This window comes from Planococcus citri, chromosome 1 (genome assembly GCF_950023065.1).
Source record: "Planococcus citri chromosome 1, ihPlaCitr1.1, whole genome shotgun sequence".
NCBI classification, from domain to species: domain Eukaryota; kingdom Metazoa; phylum Arthropoda; class Insecta; order Hemiptera; family Pseudococcidae; genus Planococcus; species Planococcus citri.
This window is the reverse complement of record NC_088677.1, coordinates 26,422,643-26,444,432: the sequence shown is the minus strand read 5'-3', so window position 1 is coordinate 26,444,432 and position 21,790 is coordinate 26,422,643. Positions and strand designations below refer to the sequence as shown.

At 36.1% G+C, this 21,790-nt stretch overlaps 1 protein-coding gene across 1 annotated transcript; it reads right to left on the bottom strand.

Moving 5' to 3' along the window:
• Window positions 1-27: 27 nt before the first annotated feature.
• LOC135850090 (collagen alpha-1(V) chain-like) lies at window positions 28-21,435 on the bottom strand. The gene is made up of 28 exons (XM_065370811.1): window positions 21,178-21,435; window positions 9,169-9,363; window positions 8,915-9,092; window positions 8,658-8,823; window positions 7,705-7,902; window positions 7,416-7,607; window positions 6,101-6,175; window positions 5,920-6,030; window positions 5,705-5,840; window positions 5,485-5,609; window positions 4,802-4,999; window positions 4,422-4,727; window positions 4,181-4,342; window positions 3,987-4,031; window positions 3,848-3,901; window positions 3,545-3,697; window positions 3,228-3,479; window positions 2,976-3,137; window positions 2,745-2,906; window positions 2,467-2,683; window positions 2,180-2,340; window positions 1,836-2,105; window positions 1,385-1,762; window positions 1,084-1,313; window positions 802-1,010; window positions 535-719; window positions 246-464; window positions 28-168 (listed from the first exon to the last, which is right to left on the bottom strand). Exons 1-28 carry the CDS (start codon window positions 21,263-21,265, stop codon window positions 28-30), a joined length of 4,968 nt encoding a protein of 1,655 aa, XP_065226883.1. The 5' UTR covers window positions 21,266-21,435.
• Between the last annotated feature and the right edge of the window lie 355 nt (window positions 21,436-21,790).

Sequence of the window (21,790 nt, the reverse complement as noted above, 5' to 3'; positions counted from 1 at the left end):
AGTAGCGTAAGATAACAAAATTGAAAGTTATTTGAAACATAGTGGTCCTATTTCAAACCCAAATGCTTGATTTGGCATTCCATAATCTACCGGGAAAAAGTCGGTGATCGGTAATCGCTTCATAGATTTTGTTTTAATCTCGAATACTGTTTCTCCTTTTCCTTTCCACTGGAAAATAAAACATAGATATTAATACTATTGAAGATAAGACGTAGTTATGTACAAAAAGTATTCCAGCAACTAACTTTGCATCCATCATGTGTAACGGTGACTTTATTCGATGAATCGACCGAAAATTCTGTTTCACTCTCGTCTATAAATTTAATGGCCGAATTATGATTTCCTAACTTAGCATTAAACCAAGCCACCGAATTTATGCAAGTATAGGTGAAATTTTGGCGAATTTCTTCATGTAGTAAGCGTAAAAATGTCATTTGAACGTAGCCTGTGCTTTCGTAACCAATCTAAAAATTCATATTTATTTTAAAAATTTTTTATCGTTGGTATGTGATTTGATCTTGTGTTTGTTCTTACTTTGAATCCTCCTCTTAAATTTGAGTACCAATCGCCTTTTTCATTTTCTTTTCTCCACTGAATGTTGGGCATTCGTCTAGATTGCAAATCAGGATATATGCACGTCTCTCCGGCAGCTGTTAGATTGCAATAGACGAAAATGGCATCATCTGGCATTCCCGAGTTCGGGTCTATCCAATACCAGCCTGATAAAAATATGTATATATTATGTTTAATGTAACTGTGTTTTTCTAATCTTTTATTATTTTATATAGGTAGTTAAGTTACCATTTTTGAATTGAGGATGACTATAATATAAATCTTTACAAGTCCTAGCTGGGTTTTCACGAACACCAAGTGGTTTTCTTATTCTTTCTAAATCTTCCCTCATGGCGTAAATAGAAGTATAAACATCAATAAAAGATGGTTCACCCTGCGATTCTTTTTGTAGTGGTCGAGGTGTACTGGTAAACGGTGGCGGTGTTTCTTCATTAGAACTTGAAATGAAAAATTCTCTAGTTAATTTAATGAATTATTTGGTGAAAAAAAAAAATTGAAGCAGTTTCTTACTCGTTGTCATTTTGTCTCCTTCTTCGAATAGATTCTTTTTGAAATAGAAGTTCTGGTGGTAACAGAGGTAAGTCTGCTGCTGGTCCTGGGGGTCCTGATGGACCAGGTACACCTCGTTCTCCTTTATCTCCAGCAACACCTTGTAAGCCTTTTAGTCCTGAAGGTCCTTCAATGCCTGCTGGTCCTGGAGGGCCATCATTTCCTTTTTGGCCTTGAAGACCTATTGGGCCCTGTAATCAAATTTGTAGTTGATGCCAAAGTTCATTTTTATACATTAATATGTACATTTTTTCAAAATTACTATTTCTCCTTTTGGCCCTTCTGGACCGGGATCTCCTTTGTCGCCCTTTTCTCCTCGTTCTCCTGGATCGCCAGGTTTTCCAGCAGCTCCTAATATACCTTCGTGACCTTTCGGTCCTCTTTTCCCCTTGTCTCCTCTTTCACCTTTTTCACCTTCGACTCCTGGTTTTCCTGGCGGTCCTTCATTTCCTATTGCTCCTGGAGGTCCAACATCACCCGCTGCTCCTGGTGAGCCTCGAGGACCTTGATCTCCTTGTAGTCCTGGTGAACCTGGTGGTCCTATCGGTCCTTGAGAGCCTACCGGGCCGGGTGACCCCTGATCGCCTTTTTCACCCGGTAAACCATCCGAACCTTGTTGACCTGCAGGACCATCTTTGCCCTGAAAATAATGCGTTACCTCGTGTTATTACTGAGAAAAGTTATACTGTATTGCGTATTATTTTTCCACACACCGTCTTCCCTGGTGGCCCAGTCAGTCCCATTTTTCCTGGGGGTCCTGGTTCACCTGGAGGTCCTGGCGTACATGGTTTACCATCTTCGCCATCTTTTCCTGGTTCACCTCTTGGTCCCTGTAGGCCAGGTTCCCCTGGGTTTCCGGGGAAACCTGGTGGTCCTGCGTTTCCTTTTGGACCTTCTGGACCAGGTGGCCCTATGGGACCTTGGTTTCCAGGAGGGCCAGATTTGCCTTCTTCACCTTTTGAACCTTGAAGACCACGTTCACCCTAGAATAATGATATTGTAAAACCATGAGTTTCAAAAGAGAATAATATGCATTTAAGGAAAAATTGAAATTAACCTGTTTTCCTTCAACTCCTTGCATTCCAGGAGGTCCAGGAGCACCTGTTTCTCCTTTTGCTCCTTGTGCACCTTCAGCACCCGGTAACCCAGGCAGTCCTTCTACACCTTTTGATCCACGCTGACCTATTTCTCCTGGTGGCCCTACCATTCCAGGAGGCCCTGCAAAAATAAAATTTTTGTAAATTTTTTCTACTGTTGATTTTTACGGGAATGTGTTTTTTTTTGCATCGAGGGTCTTTCCAAAATTTACGCGACACTGATTCATTCGACGCTGATCTACATTACCTTTCGGTCCTATGTCTCCAACGTCTCCTTTTGCGCCAGGTGTACCAGGTAAGCCTTGCAATCCTGGTTGACCAGGAGGCCCACTCAGTCCTGGAGGTCCAACTTCACCTTTACCACCATCTCTTCCTATTTCACCAGGAAACCCTTTTTCTCCTGGTGGACCTATTAAACCTGGTTCGCCTCGAAGTCCTTGAGGTCCAATTGCCCCCACAGGCCCCTAAATTTTACATGAAATGTTACAATTCTGAATTTCGTTCAAGTTTTTAAAATCAACTCACCATTTCTCCTTTAGCTCCTTTGAATCCTTTTTCTCCAGGAGGGCCCACGTCTCCTTTATCGCCATCTTCCCCTGGTGCACCCACAGCTCCTACCGGTCCTGGTAAACCCCGCTGGCCTTCAGATCCATCACGACCAGGTAAGCCTTGAATTCCTGACTCTCCCTAATCGTATATTTGAAAAATTGTAGTTTTTATTTTCCATAAAACGTTATAAGAAAACGAGATCATTACCCTGTCTCCTTTTAAACCGTCAGGTCCGGGTGGACCCGGAGGCCCCCTGCGTCCTTCTGGTCCCGGCGGACCTTCTTTCCCAGACTCTCCTTGCTGTCCTTTACTTCCTTCTGGTCCTAGTGGTCCTGGTAAACCCATATCTCCTTTTAAACCTGGTATGCCCTAAAATCAAAACAAACATGGACTAAAAGAAATACTATTTGATGTATTTTTTTCCACTCCATTCTTCTGAACAAATATCTATTTATTTACTGGTGGTCCTGGTAATCCTCGTTCTCCTGGAAATCCTTGTAATCCAGGCGAGCCTGGTTCTCCTGGTTTTCCCGGTGATCCGATATGCCCTGGAGGTCCTTCTTTGCCACTTTCACCCGGATGTCCCGGGTCACCAGCTTGACCCGGATGGCCAGGTGCTCCCGGTTCTCCGGCGGGTCCGGGCTCTCCTGCAGGTCCTGGTGGACCTATTATTCCTGGCAAACCTGGTGGTCCTGCAGAACCAGTTTCGCCCTAAAAAATAATTGAGTAAAAATCGTAGCAGAAAGTATAACTTGGGTTTGTTTGAGATTTCTTACTGCTGGTCCACGTTCTCCGGGTGGTCCTGGTATTCCATCTTTTCCATTTGGTCCTGGAGGTCCTGGTGGTCCTGAAAAACCTCGAGGGCCCTCTTCACCTTGAGGACCTCTTTCTCCTATACTTCCAGGAGAACCAGGTTGGCCAGTATCTCCCTAAAATTAAGTTCAAAGAGTTATTGACTTGAAAATCGGATTTTTAAAAAGTATTCTAATTGCTTACACTGTTCATAAACATTTCAACGTTTCATAAACATTCCAAAAATTGATTGAAATAAATTTTAAGTGGGTATTTGTATTTCTTACCTTGGGGCCTGGCATTCCATCAACTCCAGGTCTACCTTTAAGGCCACGAGGTCCCTATTTTTAACAATTGCATGAGTAGTTTACTTACATAGTAGGTACTTTGAATTCAAAGAAAAAAATTATCAAAGCTTTTTTTTACCCTTTGGCCAGGTTCACCCCGTTCGCCAGTTTGTCCATCAAATCCCTGAAAACAAAATAGTTTTAATTGTAAATCAGAAAGTACATACTTATTAGAGCATTAAAAAAAAACAAAAAAATCAAAAAAATTATGGAGTAGGTAATATCTAAGTAGGTACATAGGTAGTTATATTTTTTGCAAATTTGATTTCTTACCCTTTGACCTTTTTCACCTGCAATACCAGGTTTGCCTTCTGACCCTTTATCGCCTTTTTCTCCTGGTGGTCCGGGATACCCTGGAAGTCCTGGAACACCAATTTTACCTTTTTCTCCAGGGGCACCTAAAGCACCAGTTTCTCCACGAGGACCTTCTATTCCCTTCAAAAAGCAACAAATATAGACATCAATAGAGGGTAATTCTATTTTTAAACTGTTGTCATGAATTTCCTGATAGTACTTTTGGTCCTTCTGGTCCTTCTATTCCAATTGCTCCGGCTGGTCCTTGTGCTCCTTGATCTCCTTTTATTCCTTGATCCCCCTTTTCCCCTTCTGCTCCGCGTTCCCCTTTATCACCCTTATCACCGCTTGGACCTCGTTTACCATCATCTCCTTTTGGTCCTTTAGTTCCTGCTGGCCCCGATGGTCCAATAGGTCCTGGTAAACCTACATCTCCTTTAGAGCCAGCTAGACCAGGATTTCCTGGATTTCCTGGAGGTCCATCAACTCCTGGTAATCCTGGTAAACCCGGTTTACCGACAGGGCCCTGCATATATTCAAGTACTTGATTAAAATTGATTGGTTGAATAATCTTTGAATACATATTTAATTCCAACTTACAGCGAGTCCGGGTGGTCCTAAAGGTCCTTGGGGGCCAGGCGCACCTACCGGTCCAACAAGACCTGGCTGACCAGGTGGTCCTGCTTGCCCTGGAGGACCTGCGTTTCCTTTAGCGCCCACAGGTCCCTCGGCTCCTGGAATTCCGGATTGTCCTGAAGGTCCTGTTAGACCTCTAGGACCTGGAAATCCACGAGGACCCTGTTCAAAAAATGAAACGTTGTATTTGAACTTCATACTTTAGTAGGCACGAGTAAAAAAAACTCGTATTCTACATATTTTCAGGTTTTTTTTTTTCAATACAGTTTATAAATTTTGCCACTATTGACACAAAACGTTTCGTAATTTATTAGAAAAACACTTCGAAAGATTTTTTATAAACATATTCGTTTCACTTCCTTCCCTAAAGCGGTTTTGTATATGTAATTCGAGAAATTGGAAATTTTTTCGCTGAAAAAGGCTTTCAGAAAGAAAAGAAAAATAAATCACGAAATAATAGGAATACAAGTATTATGTTTACTTTAAATTTGAGAAATACTCGTAATTGCAAAATATAGCTTGCATAACACAAATCTGTAAGCTTATTTCATAAATAGCCTACAAATACGCGTATCCGCTTCCTACATAGAAAAATATCTGAATTGTAATTAAATTTATATAATTAGGTATCTAGCCAAAAAAATTACCATTGCACCAGATGGACCTGGGAGTCCTTGAGGACCTTCTTCTCCTTGTATTCCATCATTGCCGGGTGTCCCAGGAATTCCTTTAGGCCCGGTTGAACCTTGATCGCCTTTTTCTCCTGGTAGACCTGAAAAAATAATTTTTTTCAGTGATTATACATATTTTTCGTAGGTATTTAAAAAAGAGTCAATTTTTTGATTTTAATTCAGCTTTTTTACGTACCCATTTGACCTGCGACGCCTTGCTCCCCTTTAGGTCCTGGATATCCAGTAGCCCCTCGTTCACCGTCTCTTCCTGGTCTTCCCCTAAGTCCAACTCTACCTGGTAAACCTGCTAAACCTCGGGAACCTTGCGTACCCTAATTTAATGATGGTCAAATGTTAGTTGTATATCTCCATAATTTGTAGTTTTGTTTTGAAATTTGCATTTATTCGTACCTGTTCTCCAGCTTCACCAGGTTCTCCTTTAGGCCCTTCTGGTCCAGCAGGACCTTCAGGTCCTGGCATACCGGTTAGTCCCATCGGTCCATCTGATCCTCTCATCGTTGCCTATAAAATATATTTTCTGATCAATTTTATACCTATTCAATTTTAAGCTTTTTCTTTTCAAGAAACTTACCACATGCTGGGATAACATTTGTCTGAGCTGTTCAACTTGCGAATTTGGACCTTTTTCATTTATTTGATTATTTAGCTAAACAAAAGATAAGTTTAAAAATGGTAAAATATGCCGAAAAGAATTTCACCAAAGGTACCTAGTACTCTATACGTATATGATTTCCGTTGAATTACGAGAGTGAAATATCTAAAGAAAACACGACCCTGTTTTACCAAAATTATGAATTCCATATATTCGACCGCTTTCGCTGAAATTCCATCAGTAAATTTTTACCCGCGCGATGTTCTCGTATAATAACAATACGAAAACACATCTTCTCATTTCATCTCATCGCGCTGTAGGTATAGGTATGGATCAAGTTAATTGAATAAATCAAGATTTTATAATCCTAGTGTTTCAATATACCTATACCTACTTCCTACAAATGCAAAGAATGCGGCAAATAAAGACAGGGGATTCACGAAGCGATTTTATTTCACCCGAACATTATTGTCTACAGCCTACCTATAGTTTACCATCTCTTAAAATAATCCGCTAATGTACTCGTTTTGGGGGAAAAATCCAAAACACGAGTCGACAAGTTGTTTTTTTTCTCCCTTCTGAATGATGAATTAAATTTCTTATCACTGCGTAGTGCTGACGTTGGATAGCATCTGACGACGCGACGGAACGGGCGAAAACGACGTTTTTGAAAATTGATTTATAGTCCTAGGAATTTTTGGCATGTTTTTGTTAATAAGTAAAATTAAAGTTGATGCTGAACTTCGATCGTTATACAATGATGTAATAAAGTAAATGTGAAAAATACGACGCTGTACGCGTATATGCCATATGATGTTTCCAGCTTTTGTAAATAGGTTTAAACGTACGTAGACGTACGTATAATTCTATTTATCGGTTCCTATACGAGTTATTAGGATGTAATATTGGGTAGATTAGATAGATACCTATCTACCTACACAGAAACGTATGACATTTTAAGTAGGCTGAATGTTGAAAAAAAGTAAAAAGTGTGCTGATATTTTTGGTATCTTTTTTGATACATAAATTACGTGCACTTTGGTGTAGGTCTAAGTACGCAAGTTTTACTTGATGTGTTTCAATTTTGTTTTTAATTTTATTTCCCCAAATTTACGTGCTTGATAATGGAATATTCAATGATTCGAGTATTTATACCAGTAAGTACCTCTACAGTTTTACATGTAGTGTAATATTGCATGAAGAACTCGAATTTCAGATCTTCGTTGAACTTAAGATTACGAGTAAGTACTAAGTACCTATTTAGAGACTCAACAGAGCCATATGCAGTACTTACTGGTAACAAGAATACATGTCCTGGAGATCCTGCAACGCCAGTCATCCCTGGTAAGCCATCTTTACCTGGTTCGCCCTTTTCTCCGAGAAGACCTGGAGGTCCTTGAGAGCCTGTGTAACCTCTTGGACCAGGAGGACCAACTACAGTTCTTACTATCGAATTGGTAGTTACCTGATCTTCGGTAAAAGGATTCTGTATCATGAACGAATGAACGTTTTGTAAAATCCAAAATGATAATTTTGATGGATTATACCTCTTAAAAATTACTGGAAAATGCTTGATGACTTACTCTTGTATCTATCGAATCATTGTTGTTCGTGAGCACTCTGTCTCTATCGACGTCTATTTCGTTTACTGAAGTACTGTTTTCTGTGATTGTATTTAAATTACTCTCGCTCTCAGTAATATTACATTCTGGAATAAACACTGTGCATAATTCGTAAGCTGTATCGGGAATAGTTGCAATCTTCAGTAGTTGAATTTCGCCCTGAAAAGTATCAAACAGTGAATTAAAATTCTGTCTTCTAATCATTTATTTGTTCAGGCAGATTATAGAGTAATTAATAATTAGTAGTAGTACATATTAAATCGTTATTTGCATTAACTATGGCAATTGAGAAATGAGAATGTATACGTTCAATTCAGCCCCAAACTTGAATAAATTGATGGGAAATCTCTCTATTTATTCACTTACATCACTTCAATGAATTATAGATATCATTTAGAATCTCCTCAGTATTAAATATTAATATTTAAAAAAATAATAAAACTGATGTAAAAAAAAATCAGAAGCAGAAATCAGATTGGTTGGTTTTGATTGGTCAATCAAGTACATCTCCTCTTTCCCCTCCAGCTGAGATCATGACGTCATTGACATGGAATGTAAACAACGCTGGAGTGAAATCAAAACCAATCTTGATTCGAACAAGAAAAGTGGAAATCGTGCCGGTATTTTTGTGAAAACGTTCATTTTAATAGAAAAAATTGTGTTTCAATTGTGTTTTCTTTCTCTTCACCATCCACACTACTGATATTTCAAGTACCTAATTGTAATGCATTCCCATATGTCTGCCGAAATCATGGTAAGGTCAAATTGAATTGAAACAATCAACGTTTCATTTTACTTTAGTATCGGATTACAAATAGGTAAACGGTAAGTACTGTTTGTTTTTCAACCTGTAATTAAAACACATAATGGTTTCTTCTACCGCAGTATCAAGTGACAGACAAATGTTGAATTACTTTGAAAGGTTTTGTTTGTTCGTCTAGTGAACGTCCAATCGATGTAACACCTCCTATACTCAGCTGCTGAGCTAAATTGCGATCAAATGCTTGGACCATCTCTACGGTACAGTTGTAAATCAGAGTAGCTGAATTTCCTTTGATACTCAACGCCATTCTTGTCCATCTAATCAATACCATCGTAAGTATTAGATTATGCATTTCATATACGATAACATTTTGCACTTATTGAGATTCTGAGAAGGTAAATACCGTACTTGCCACGAGAAATGGGTAAATCAAACGATACAATCGTCTTCGAAGAGGTGTCATCTTCACTTTGAGGTTCCTTTTTGTGAATCAAAGTAACGCCGGTTTCGCTGATAGATAGACCTAGTTGATCATCCCCATTTTCATCGTAGATAACGAATATAGTTGCAGCTGTATTGACTATCTCTGCAAATCAAATGTCGTGATTAAGAATTGAAAATATGACTTTGATATAAATGCCTGTAACACAGTTATCAGTTACCTTCCGATAATCTGAATACAGCTAGAATAGAAAAATCTGTCGGGAACTTTTCCTGGAATATTTGAGACGTTTGTTGAATAATTTCGATCTGGTCGGTGATGATGTAAGCAGATTCATTTCTACCTGGACAGAAACCCCGCCTGGTTGGTATTCTGTCAGGTATATTCGTTAGCAAATTTCTGATATCGTTTTGTTCTGGAAAATATCAACAATTCGAATGTAAATACGGATGTAATGAATTAATTATTGAAACGGAATAGGTAAGCGAAAAAATAATAGCGACGAAGGTATAGCGTTATTTCGTAAAGTTTAGTTCGCATTATCGTGTCTATTAGTTACCTTTAATGAGTTAGGTATATTTTGTTGTAAAACTTATGATATATCTGATGTAACTGTGTTTTACAAATTTCAGAAATTAATAGTCTAATTTTACAAGTTGACAATGACAAATCATTCGGCAATTCGCTACGGTCCAGCCTATATCACCCGGTCTCATTACGAAAATGGACTGTAGGAACTGTTTACGCTTTTATCTCAATCGAGAGTAAGTATATATCCTATAATATATTGTCGGTAATTACCACCTTTTTAAATTATTACATTGGTCGAAAATTCATCACCTTATTATCGAAATACCTACTCGCCGCGATGACGTATTTACATCGTAATAATGTACGAACATTCGTATCTAGTCAGTTTCAGAATTCATCATTGTTTACCAGCGACGTAGTCGAAATTGTATATCTAATGTTTACAATTATTATTATATGAAGACTCCTATAACTATTTTAGCTACGTAGTGAAAACCGCCCACAATCGATGAAAAAACGACATTTTCAAAAGCCAGAAAGTGAATCGTACACCTTCGCGTATTGTGACGAAGGACTGTGTCACCGTAATTCATGGAGAACCGCGATTGAATGGCAGCCAAATAAATTAGAATGAAGTAGGTTTAATTCTAAATGATTATTTTGTACGAAAACGAGCCATTTGGTTTGACGTATGTGAAGTTTTTATTAACACCGCGCTCTGTAATTTCGTTTGTCGAGCTAAAAAAGGCTATATTATTTGCTCGATATTGCAATGCTAGATGTACGAAAATTACCTAAAATATTCGACTCGGCGCGGCGTGGCGTGGCCTTTCGTGCGGTATATGAATCTTCTCAGAATTATTGGCCAAAAATAGACGGGAAATTGCGGAAGCTGTTTAATAAAACTACTCGAAAGGCAATAAATTCGAGCGCCTACTACACGATGAACGTATATATATGGGGGTTGCGTGAGCCATATAGGTAGGTGGTATAGGTAGTAGGTACGCAACTATTACGCTATTACGTACTCGTATATTCTTTTGTTTATTTAATAAAATTCATAATACTTGATATGATGTTCATCATCGTGTTATAAGATTAACTCGTTCGAAAAAGAATGAACAATATTATGAAAACATAATGGGGTTATGTCGACGTCGTTTAACAATATACAGACGAAAAGCGGGGCGAAACGTCGCGAACCATTTTTAAAGGTGATTTAATGTTTCGTTATTAACGATATTATCATTCACGTCTTTTCATTTTCGCAATCTCAATAGGTGCGATGAAGATCGGCTTATTAATAATGCTGCTACTCTACACTTGGAAAATCAGATTCTCGTGTGGGCACAATCACAACTGTAGGCCTATATGTACAAGGCACAGGCTCCACCAGCGCCACCGCGACTTAATCCTTTTTAAAAATAATTTATATAAAAGCTTCGCTTCGTATACGTATCTATACGACGATGAGAGTATAAATCATGTTTTATTAATTCGTAAACGCGTTCGAGTTTCATATGTCGATGAGTGTTGCAGAATGATTTTTCATGCAGTCTGCGAAGGCGAAAATTTCTAATACATCGGTGTCGGCGGTTAGATTTAATTAAATGTTTGTATGTTTTTGGTGACTGTGTAGAGTGAGCTCGATAGATCGTGATTTATTGAGGATGCGGAATGATCAGTGAAGGGGTGTGAATGTTATTTAATCGCGTAGTACTGCTTGTTTGTGGATATTTCATGGCTTTGGTTATGAATTTTACGAGTTTGATGGGAAAGGTTTTGTGTTGAAATTCGCAGTGGTCCTATTCGTATCTTTTGCTCGAAACCTTATTCTTGATCGAAACCTCAAAAATCATTGATTCCAATTTCGACGAGTCCACGGTTTTTGGAAAGGTCAAGGTCTGAAATTCTTGCATCAAAAATTTCAACTATCCAAACTGATATTTCGATTTTCGGTGAATTTTTAAAAATCCATAATTGACCACTTTCAGCAATTTGTACTTTTTTGTTCTTAGAAAATGTATTGTAAAAATGATTACGGTTGTCCTAAACCAATATCAATCCCCCCCCCCCGAGCTGAAATTCCTCATTTCCGGGAAATTCCAGAGTCTTCAGCGCGATTTTCGATTTCTCCAGAATTTAAACATTTCTCTAGGAGGCGTGGAAATTATTTTGGGTGGCTAAAAAGCAAAAAAATCGAATTGTAAAGCGTTTTTCTGACCACCATTTATAATCATAAGAAAAAAATTTTAAAAATTGAAAATTTTCTGTTCGCCGGAAAATTTCTGAAATTTGCACGAATGGTGGTATCCTGTCTAAAACCAACTTTCCGAACTCGAATTTCGCTATTTCAAGCAATTTTGGAGCCTCCAGCGTGATTTCCGAACTCTCCAGAATTTTAAAATTTCTCCAGAAGGCATGGAAATCAATTCGGGTAGCTCAAAATTGAGATGTGGCTTATTCTCGATCGGTTCAAAAAGTTAATCCGCATTCGAGCCGATTTCCAGGTGGTCACCTCGAGTATGTTTTTTTTTTGACTAGCGTTAGGAAAAATTTCAAAAACTCATAAATTTTCTTTTCGAAGGAAAATTTTTGAATTTCTTTCGAATGACCGTATCTTGTCATAATCATAAACGAACCCACCCCGCCACCCGAATTTCACTATTTTGAGCGATTCTGGAGCTTCCAACGCGATTTTAGATTTCTCCAGAAGATGTGAAAATTAATTTGGGCAGCTAAAAATCGAGTCTTGACTTATGCTCGTCCCATTTAACGAGTTTATCCACCATTCACGTGCATATTTTTGACCTGCATTTTTTCAATGATAACTGGAAAATACTGGGCCAAAAATCACCCTCTGGGTGTTCGCCTGAAAATTGGCTCAAATGTGGGTAAACCCTTTGAACAGGCTGAGAATAAGCCACCGATTGATTTTTACCTGCCTGAATTGATTTCTACGTCTTGTGGAGAAATCGAAAATCGTGCTGGAGACTCCAGTTCGACTTGTGTCGAATTTTTGAAAATTCAAATGGTCTATTTTCCGCGAAACAAAATCAGAATTTGGTAGAATTGAGCTAGGTCTAGTTCATGTCTCATTTTTGATCTGTCGAATAGATTCATGATATTTTTAAGCCCTTTTGAAGCCTCCTCCGTCAGATTTTTAAATATTGTTCAACTTTGGAAAATTTGTAAAAAAAAAAAAAAAAAAAAAAAAATACAAAAAACAAACAAACGTCAGCATCTTTTTAACGCAGGAAAGTATGAAAATCTGCAGGAGGCTCTGAAAAAGCTCAAAACTACCACCGATCGATTCGAAACATCAAAAATGAGGTATGTACAAAATTTCAGCTGGCTGCTTTCATTTTATCAAATTTTGTTTTTCCAAAAAAAACTGATCGCCAAAAACGAAGAAATGAAATTTAGCGACTATTCGTGTTTTGCTGGTGTATTTTTGTATGTTCTTTGACATTTTTTGTTGGATTCAAAAATTGTCTGTTTTTGGGTCCAAAATTTTGAAAATCAATGCATAGCCTATTGTGATGATTGGTAGTGAAGAGAGAGGACTTGTAATCACAAAGGAACCTCTTGAGGTGTCACACTCCGATTTGAACGGGACCGCGATTTTTGGAAAAAGCATAGTCTAAAACCCCCAAAACCAAATTTTCAGCTGCCCAAGTTTATTTTTCGATTTTTGGCGAATTTTTGAAAATTCCAAATTGACTGTTTTTGGCAATTTATGCCTTTTTTAAAAAAAGTACGTACTTGATCAATAAAAATGGTCAAAATAAGTCCCGAAACTAATACTAATTACCCAAATCCAAATTTCACCATTTCCAGCCATTCTGGAGCCTCCAGCGCGATTTTTCAATTTCTCCAGAATTTTGAATTTGCTCCAGAAGGCGTGAATATGAAGTTGGGCAGCTAAAAATCGAGTTGTGTATTATACTCGACCTGTTTAACAAGTTTATCTACATTTGAGCCGATTTTGGGAGTGACACCTCAAGAGTGTTTTTTTGACCAGCTTTTTTCAAAATTAAAAAATCAAAAGATAATTCCGTTCGTGAGGAAATTTTTGAAATTTGCGCGAATCGCTGTATTTCTTCAAGAACTAACACCCGGAACGCAAATTCTACCATTTCCAGCCGTTTTGGAGCGAGAGTGACACCTCAAAAAACCACTCTTGTGGTGTCACTCTCAAAATCGGCTCAAACATGGATAAACTCGTTAAACAGGTCGTGTGTAATATACAACTCGATTTTTAGCTGCCCAACTTCATATTCACGCCTTCTGGAGCAAATTCAAAGTTCTGGAGAAATTGAAAATTCGCGCTGGAGGCTCCAGAATGTCTGGAAATGGTGAAATTTGGATATGGGTAATTAATATTAGTTTTGGGACTTATTTTGACCATTTTTATTGATCAAGTACGTACTTTTTTTAAAAAAGGCATAAATTGCCAAAAACAGTCAATTTTGAATTTTCAAAAATTCGCCAAAAATCGAACAATGAACTTGAGCTGCTGAAAATTTGGTTTTAGGGGTTTTAGACTATGCTCTTTCCAAAAATCGCGGTCCCGTTCAAATCGGAGTGTCACACCTCAAAAGGTTCCCTTGTCATAATGTTGAATAATTTTTAAAATTTGTCTACTTGAAGATTCTATGATTTTTTTCATTAAAAAGTTGAAATTAATAATCTACAAGTTGGCACGAGAAGTGGCTGTAATCGTAGTTTCAGCTCTAAAAGTACATCATTTTTTATTTTAGCCACCCTATTTATTATTTTTTCATCGTTTTGATAAAATTTGTTCATTTTCTAAAGTATGTATACTACTCATATTCCCATGGTCAAAAATACGTTTTTCTCTATTTTTTTCTTTTAAAATACTTCTAGCCCCTTCAATTTCAAAGTTAGGCAAAAATTCATGATGACAAAATTTGTCCCCCCCCCCCATAAGGAGTGCCCATTCCCAGGGTCAAAAATACGTTTTTCTCAATTTCTTTCAAAGCTCGGTTGCCCCTTAAATTTTAAATATAGGCAACTTTTCCATCTAACTTTTTTTTTCAAGTCGTACCCGGTTACGGTTATATCCAAATCTGAAGATTTGACATCCACTCACAAGACACCCTGTATACACGATGACCAGAAAAAGTGAAAATGTGCCCAATTTACTTGTACAATCAATGAATGAATTTTCCTATTCATTTCGCAAGGTTAAACAACACTTTAGACTTGACTGAATTTGTAATCTTTTTAAAGACACACCCCTCATCTGTCTTCAGACCGAATCGACAGCCGTGCTATTGGACACAAAAATATAAAACCATACATAGCAATCAAAGTATCTAATAAAATTCGCCACAACATCATATTCATTGCACGAGACAAGTTCACTAGGTACATTAATAGTATAAAATGTGGCGGTACATGCATGGGGCATCCTAAAAGACTCGAACTTCATATAAAAAAGACATTCGTAACATTGACAATAAAATCTATTTCAGCATTTACCTCTACCTCTTCTTTCTGCTTCTAGTAAAAATCATCATCAACGTACGTCATAGTTAAAGAGAGAGAAGAAAAAAAAGTCCTATACGACGTAATTAAACTCTAGCAGACCCGTGTCCATTCATCTCAAAAGATTCTTTTGATATTTACCCAGCATATCGAATTCGATAATATTTGAACTTAACTTCGCTTTAGTGTAGCATTTCGGTTGATTTTTTAACCCTCTTAATACGTTGTTGTGCCTTTTTTAAAGAATATACTATATAACGGTTATACGAGCGATGAGAGCGCAAAAGGGACTATACACGTTTAAATGGCAACGCGCGTAGGTAGAAGAATCGAATCGCACTCGAATACCGAATGCACAATTCAACTAAAAATTCGACTATTTCCTTTCAAAAATTTTTTAATACATTTTGTTTTCGTCGGTTGTGTGTTGTGTGGAGGAAAAAATTCATTTTTAATCGACGTCATCGATTGTAAAAGTGGTTAGGTACTTCTAGTTCAAGATTTCTTTTCCTACAGCGTATCATAATACACGAGTACCTTTACCTCACCTATACTTAACTACATAGTTGAAAATTATACCGCACGTTTTTGCCCCAAAAACCGAAACTTGAACCTACCTACATTTTGAGTAAAATTTTCCGGCTCGGTATATGTAGCTCACTATCAGGCAACTGTTTTCACAACTCGAGTTAATTTTACACTAAATTGTCTTCGAGAAACTACGAGCAGATTACACGCGCCCAGTGTGAGTTTTTATTAACACACTAAGTGACCATATTTATCTTGGGAAAAAGCATCGTTTTCGGTCAAATTACAACGACCTTAGATTACACAACGGAAGCCAACTTCCAAAATTACACGTTTTATTGCTTTTTTATCGCGAGATAAAATACAATGTTGTAAAAAAAAAAAAAAAAAAAAGAATGTCTATTCGTTTTCTTAATTTAAGTAAATTGATTCGATTTATAGATAAAAATCTCTCTCTCGTCGCCACCATCCCATCTCAACTGATAATACGAGTACTCAGCGTAGGTATCATTCTTTTCCGTACCTGAACCTATCAAAAAATGATAATAAATCTGTTAATTTCGGCATCACTGACGAGAAAATTATTCGAAAGATGCGAACCGCGTCAAATGCGAAGAGAGCTTTTTTTAATTTAATGCTTCGAGGCGCCAAAAAATTAGAATCTATCTAGTGCCATCGAAATAACTTATTTTTTTTTACCTACTTATTGGATTTCTTGTTTAATTTTTTCTTTCTGTTTTTGTTGAATCGTTACTACTATACTTATACTAACTCTGAAAATAAGTTTATTATAAAACCGTCTAATGGAGTGTTTATAATTTTGGTGCACCTGGTTCACGCGATCAAAGTTTTCCTAAAAAAAAAAAAGTTTTAAATGAATTTATACATAGATGACGTGGTTATTTCCGGACCACGTAGCCTTGTTTTTTTAATCTTTTTCGAAGTCATCAATTACATTATTTCTGAAATGTTTTTTGTTACTTTTTTTAAACGATGATTTTCGCTATTGAAAGTATTCGCTCGCTGGAGGGGTTTCATCCAATACAAGTAGATGTGCCTACCTCAAAAAATTGAGTTTTATGTGTATTTTTCTACAATAATTTCGGGATCCTTACACTCTCCCTCTCATGCCCCAAAGTACGATCAAAGTAGATGTGATATAATTTTAAAATCGATTTTTTTTCAATTTAACAAATTAGGAGGGGGGGAGGTGGTGAGACATGACGAGTTGGCTTTGTTCGACCAAAAAGAGTGTGTTTTTAGTGCTTTACAATTTTTGAACATTCTCTTCCTTCTTTGTGATTTGTTTTAATACTATAGATAATAATTAGAACTGGTTTTGAAATCGTTAAAATGGGTTCAATTGAGCCAAGTTGAAAAAAAAAAAAATTTTCCGCATTTAGTTGCATAATTTTTCATCCGAAAATATTCGTAAGTGTATAATTGGCAGAAAAATTAGATAGAGCTAGGCTTGAAAAAAAATGCTCAACGAAGTTCATAGAAACAAGCCCTTAACCCTTGAAAATATTTAATCATAATGTTTTAATTTAGTAGGTAATATTTTTTCGACGGAGAATTCACCGATGAAAGTTGAATTAACGAAGTTATATTTTGTTCCAGGTACAGAGCCCATTCAAAAAACAAATGCTTTTAAAAATGAAAGAAGAAAAAAAATAACGTAGGTGAGTGCTAACATCGTTAAAATGTTATCATAATTAATTCATGTAGATTAGGTACATCAGATACCCGATTTTTCCCTTATCTTAGGTTTGAATTTTTAAAGCAAATCGGTCAATAATAGCTTTTAACAAAGTTCATCGACTCAGAAATCGTCAAATATTGAAATGCCTAAATAATTCGTATTGTTCATTTATAGCGTGTCTGAATGAATTTGAAAACGCGGAATTTTAGTGAGGAAAAACAAAGGATGAAATTCATTTTAGTTTGGTCCTTTTTTTTTTTGGAGAAATTGTGTTTTTGAGGGGAGGGGACAGACGGCCGGGGCAGGGCAGTTGAGATAATTAGTGAGGTATTTTTTGAAAAATTCTACGCAAATTTCCCCTACAAACAGAATTAAATCTGGCGTTGTTGTTTTCATTATTTTGTATCTATTATCAACTTGTTTTTGCACGATTCTTTTTTTTCTTTGGTTCAAATTTTTGAGTGAGGCAAAATCTCTAAAATTTGCGCATTCTATCTACTATAAAAAAGTATTTCAAATATTGGACGAAAAGCCAAAAGCCAAAAAACAAAGAATGCCAATTATGATAACTTACAAAACTTTATTGACATTTAAAATTTTGAAGCTGAATTTTGTTTTTAGTAAATTTTTTTAAATTTTGATGGATTTTTGATTTCATTGTGCCTTGTGAAAAATATTAAAACAGCCTGTCTAACGGTCGTGAAAGTGATGAAAAAGTCATGAATTTTAGTAAGTGGTCATGAAAGTCATGAAAAGTCATGAAAAAGTCATGAATTTGCTCGAAATACACTTGAAATTGTTTTAAAAAGCCTATAAGATGAACTGAAAAAATGAAAAGTTTGTTCAAAAAATCAGAAAAATTAATACTTACCTACAAAATTATTTTTTAAGGGGGGCGGTGGGGGGGGGGGGTATTTTCATGCAGTAAAAATGTGAAAAAAATAGATCATAAAAAAGTCATATTGTCGCAAATCATGATTTTTCGTCTGGGAGTTTTGTTAAACACCCTGTAAAATTTTATCTACGAGTAGGTAATTGAAGTTGAAATCTGAAATTGGAGTTGATTTTGTATTTTCGATTTTCGTAAATGATCAGTTCGGTGATTTAAAACTACTGTGCAGCTTCCAGCATGAGAAAAATTGTCAATTTATATGGTTCTGAACTGGCAGAAATGGATTGTGGAAAATTTCGACTAAATTTTTGAAGGGACTATGACTATGAAAATATTCAATATGAAATATTGCTGATATTGACCTTTTTTGGACCATTTTAATTCAATTGTAGTACAGAAATTTAAAAATTAAAAATTAATATTTTTCAAAATGTTTCCATAATTTGAAAAAAGTAATCCGGCTACGAAAACTTTTCACAGTTGGGCATTTTCGATTGTTTTTTTCAGTTTGTGTTATCTTACCCAACTTTTTCTGTCACACGTTGGGCCAGATTCCAATAACTTTAGTGCCCATTTTACCCATAAAGTCCAACCGACCCCCCTCACGGGTGTTCAATTTCCAAAATTTCAAAAATTGCAACATGGGGATGGTTTCTCAATTTTACCCCTTATCTCGAGCCACAATAATTGAACGGTTATGATTGCGAAGATATTCGTTTCCTAGGTCGATTTACAAGACTCTCTGTCAGATTCACCTGCTCATGTTTCAATTTTTAGATTTTTGAAAAATGACCTTTATTTAGAAGCTTAATTTGGGGAAAAAAATAATGAATTTTGAAATCTGACCATCATCATAATAACAATGTTTGAATTTTTTTAAATGAATGTCCCCTCATTAGGAGCTCAGTTTGGGAAAAAAATGTTCAAAATTACAGCCGAATTCGTACGGCCAAATCTTAAAAAATTTGGGGAAAATTCTCAAAATATAAATTATGATGTTTTGATCTTCAAAGGCATGATTTCGACCGCGACCTTGAATTTCTCACTCTCAAAAGTCAAAAGCGTTTTAAAAAAGAAAAAATGGAAAATAGTTGAAATAAAAAGAGTCAAAAAGTGCTTCAAACTCTTTTAAAAGACTTTTGATGGAGAATAAGTTACAAAAGCTTTTCAACTCTATCTGCAGAAGAGTTGAACTCAAAGTTTCACTCATCTGATGAACTCTCGACTCTTTTTCAAGATTTGAGTTTTGAAAAAGTCAGCTCTTTTTTTGTCAGCTCTAATTTTCAGGAAATTATTTTTTCATTAAAAGGAATATTTTTTTAAAGAGAGGATGGTAAATCAATGAAAAAAAAATCACAAAAAAGTTCTGAGTATTTTAAAGAAAATTTATGACAACAATTTGTTGATTTTTAGCACACTAAAATTATATTTTAGACTGAGTTTTTTTGCATTTTTTTCGAGTGAATTTGGAAAATACGTGGAAAGAAAATCAAGTATAGGAATAAGACTTTTTCAATTCTTGAAAATCATTTTTTTCAAATTTTTCTTCTCACTACCCAGGTTTGTGGACGATTATGAAAGAGTATGAGGTTTTATCTTACATATGTACTTTAATGCTCCCTTTCTATTCAATATTTCTTCTAAAGGGGTGAAACGTAAATTACATGTTGCAAAAAAAAAAAAATAGAAAATTAGCTTTGTAAGTTTGGTAAAAATATTGCCAGATCATTAACCAAATAAAACTGCAGCTTCTCCTTTGCTTACTTTTCGCATGAATTGCAAGCTACAGTATAGGGATGCTTTTTCAGCAGACGCATTGTCTGAATTAAATTCATCTCAAGGTCACTTCGAGTCAAAGCAGACAATGGAACAGAAACAAACGAACGCGCCAGTAAACATAATCAAATCAGTAAAATTGAAAAATTATATTCTTTCCTATTTCTGAAAAGCTCTTTAGTATAATTAAATTCCAAATCAAATTTTCCGTCTCAATAGTTGGTAGGTATGTACCTACCTAGTACCTATGGATAATTTCGATGAATATTAATGCTCGGATACTCGAAGAATAATCGAAGTACCATCACTACTCGTGTAATCTTAAAATTCACCTCGCCAGTTCATCTTGACCCGATGGTATTTTCCATTCTAAAAATCGAGAATAGTGAGAAACAATTCTTTAGCATTGTTCTATATTTACTTATATACGTACATATATTGGGGGCAAAAAAACTCTTCCCGATTGCTCTGCGACAATGGTCAACGTTATGTTGACTTTTAGCAACATTGACGAGACGATTTGAAAATCTTTTCATTACTTTGTCTGTACAATAGAATAGATGAAGCTTTAGCCATTATATAATTCAAATCTCGTTACGTGCCCAGAAGGACGAGGAAATGTAGGTAACACACACGGGAAAAGAAGCTATTGGCTACATTCGCGAATCGAATAGATTTTCTAATACGTTGTTATTAGGTACCTATACAGAAAAAAAAAAACGCTACCGTTTAAAGATAAAATACGAATTCCGTCTCGTATTGCTCAAAAAATAGAAAAAAGTTACTCGTGTATGAGATGAGAAGTCTTTGCTACTTGAAAGAGGTTTCGGAAAAGTTGCAAGGGTTTGTTATGTATAAGTGGTGTTGTATAGCTGAAGCTATACGTATTCGGCGTATGGAAATCTACGTCAGAAAATATAATTTATGGGTTTATTCGTCGGAACATTACGTAAGAAAGGTACACTACTCTCTATGCTGAAGTATTTGTAATAAAAAGTTAATTAAGTGTTTGGAACGTATAGGCAACTAACACCTATCCTCTATCTCATTTTCTGCTTTTTTTCCACATGTTTAGCACAATGCAGGCGCCTATGTTGGGTATAAATTTCACGTTACTGTTATCTGTTTGACTGCTTTAATTATATTAGAAAATGTAACGAGATGTTACGTGCATAAGGTTATATTCGTATTCGTATACCTACCTAAAATGTTGTAATGCTTCTGTTACTTTACCTACCTACACGTAGGAGTTAGTTGAGGATAAAAAAAATTTAGCAATTACTCACCTGTGATCGCTCGTTGCGCTTTAACAACGATATGCCTGCAAATTACTAAAACTATCACCCGGATCACATTAACATTTACTATATTCATTCTCGATATTACGAATATTTAACTCGCACATCACGTTTATTCGCGTTTTCTTTACTTTTTTTTGCCTTCTTTACTGATCAAATTAAATAACTCATTGAACTTACACACACTGCACGAAAATTTAGTACAATATGACTCGACCCGGCCGAACATAGTATAGAGATTATTAAAAGAAATACTGGTAATTAAGATTAACAGCTAATTTAATGACGAAATGATTTCTCTCTGATATAGGCAAGAGCTTTCTTCTCAAATTAGTTTGTATGTATTATTAAAAGCGATATGGACCATTTATGTCGAATTATATAGTCAGTTTGAGTGAGTCGTCGCCGCCGCCTATTTCGTTTAGCAAATGGAGTATTTTTTTTTCGTAGCTTTGTGAAATTATTGACATAAAGCTGGAAGTAATGCAAGTTTACGATTCGCATATGTGCTTGTAAATTTTTTGCAATTAATTTTTGCAAACATTACACAAATGTTTTGTACGGGGAATTTTTTCTTTTATTTAATGATTTTTTTCAACAA

Excerpts from the sequence above, each read along its gene's own strand:
- LOC135850090 (XM_065370811.1), bottom strand. The coding sequence starts at position 21,265 with ATGAATATAGTAAATGTTAATGTGATCCGGGTGATAGTTTTAGTAATT. Across the intron at positions 4,032-4,180 it reads CAGGTGAAAAAGGTCAAAGG|GGATTTGATGGACAAACTGG; the intron begins GTAAGAAATCAA and ends TTTTGTTTTCAG. Across the intron at positions 1,314-1,384 it reads AAGGGCCAAAAGGAGAAATA|GGCCCAATAGGTCTTCAAGG; the intron begins GTAATTTTGAAA and ends ATTTGATTACAG.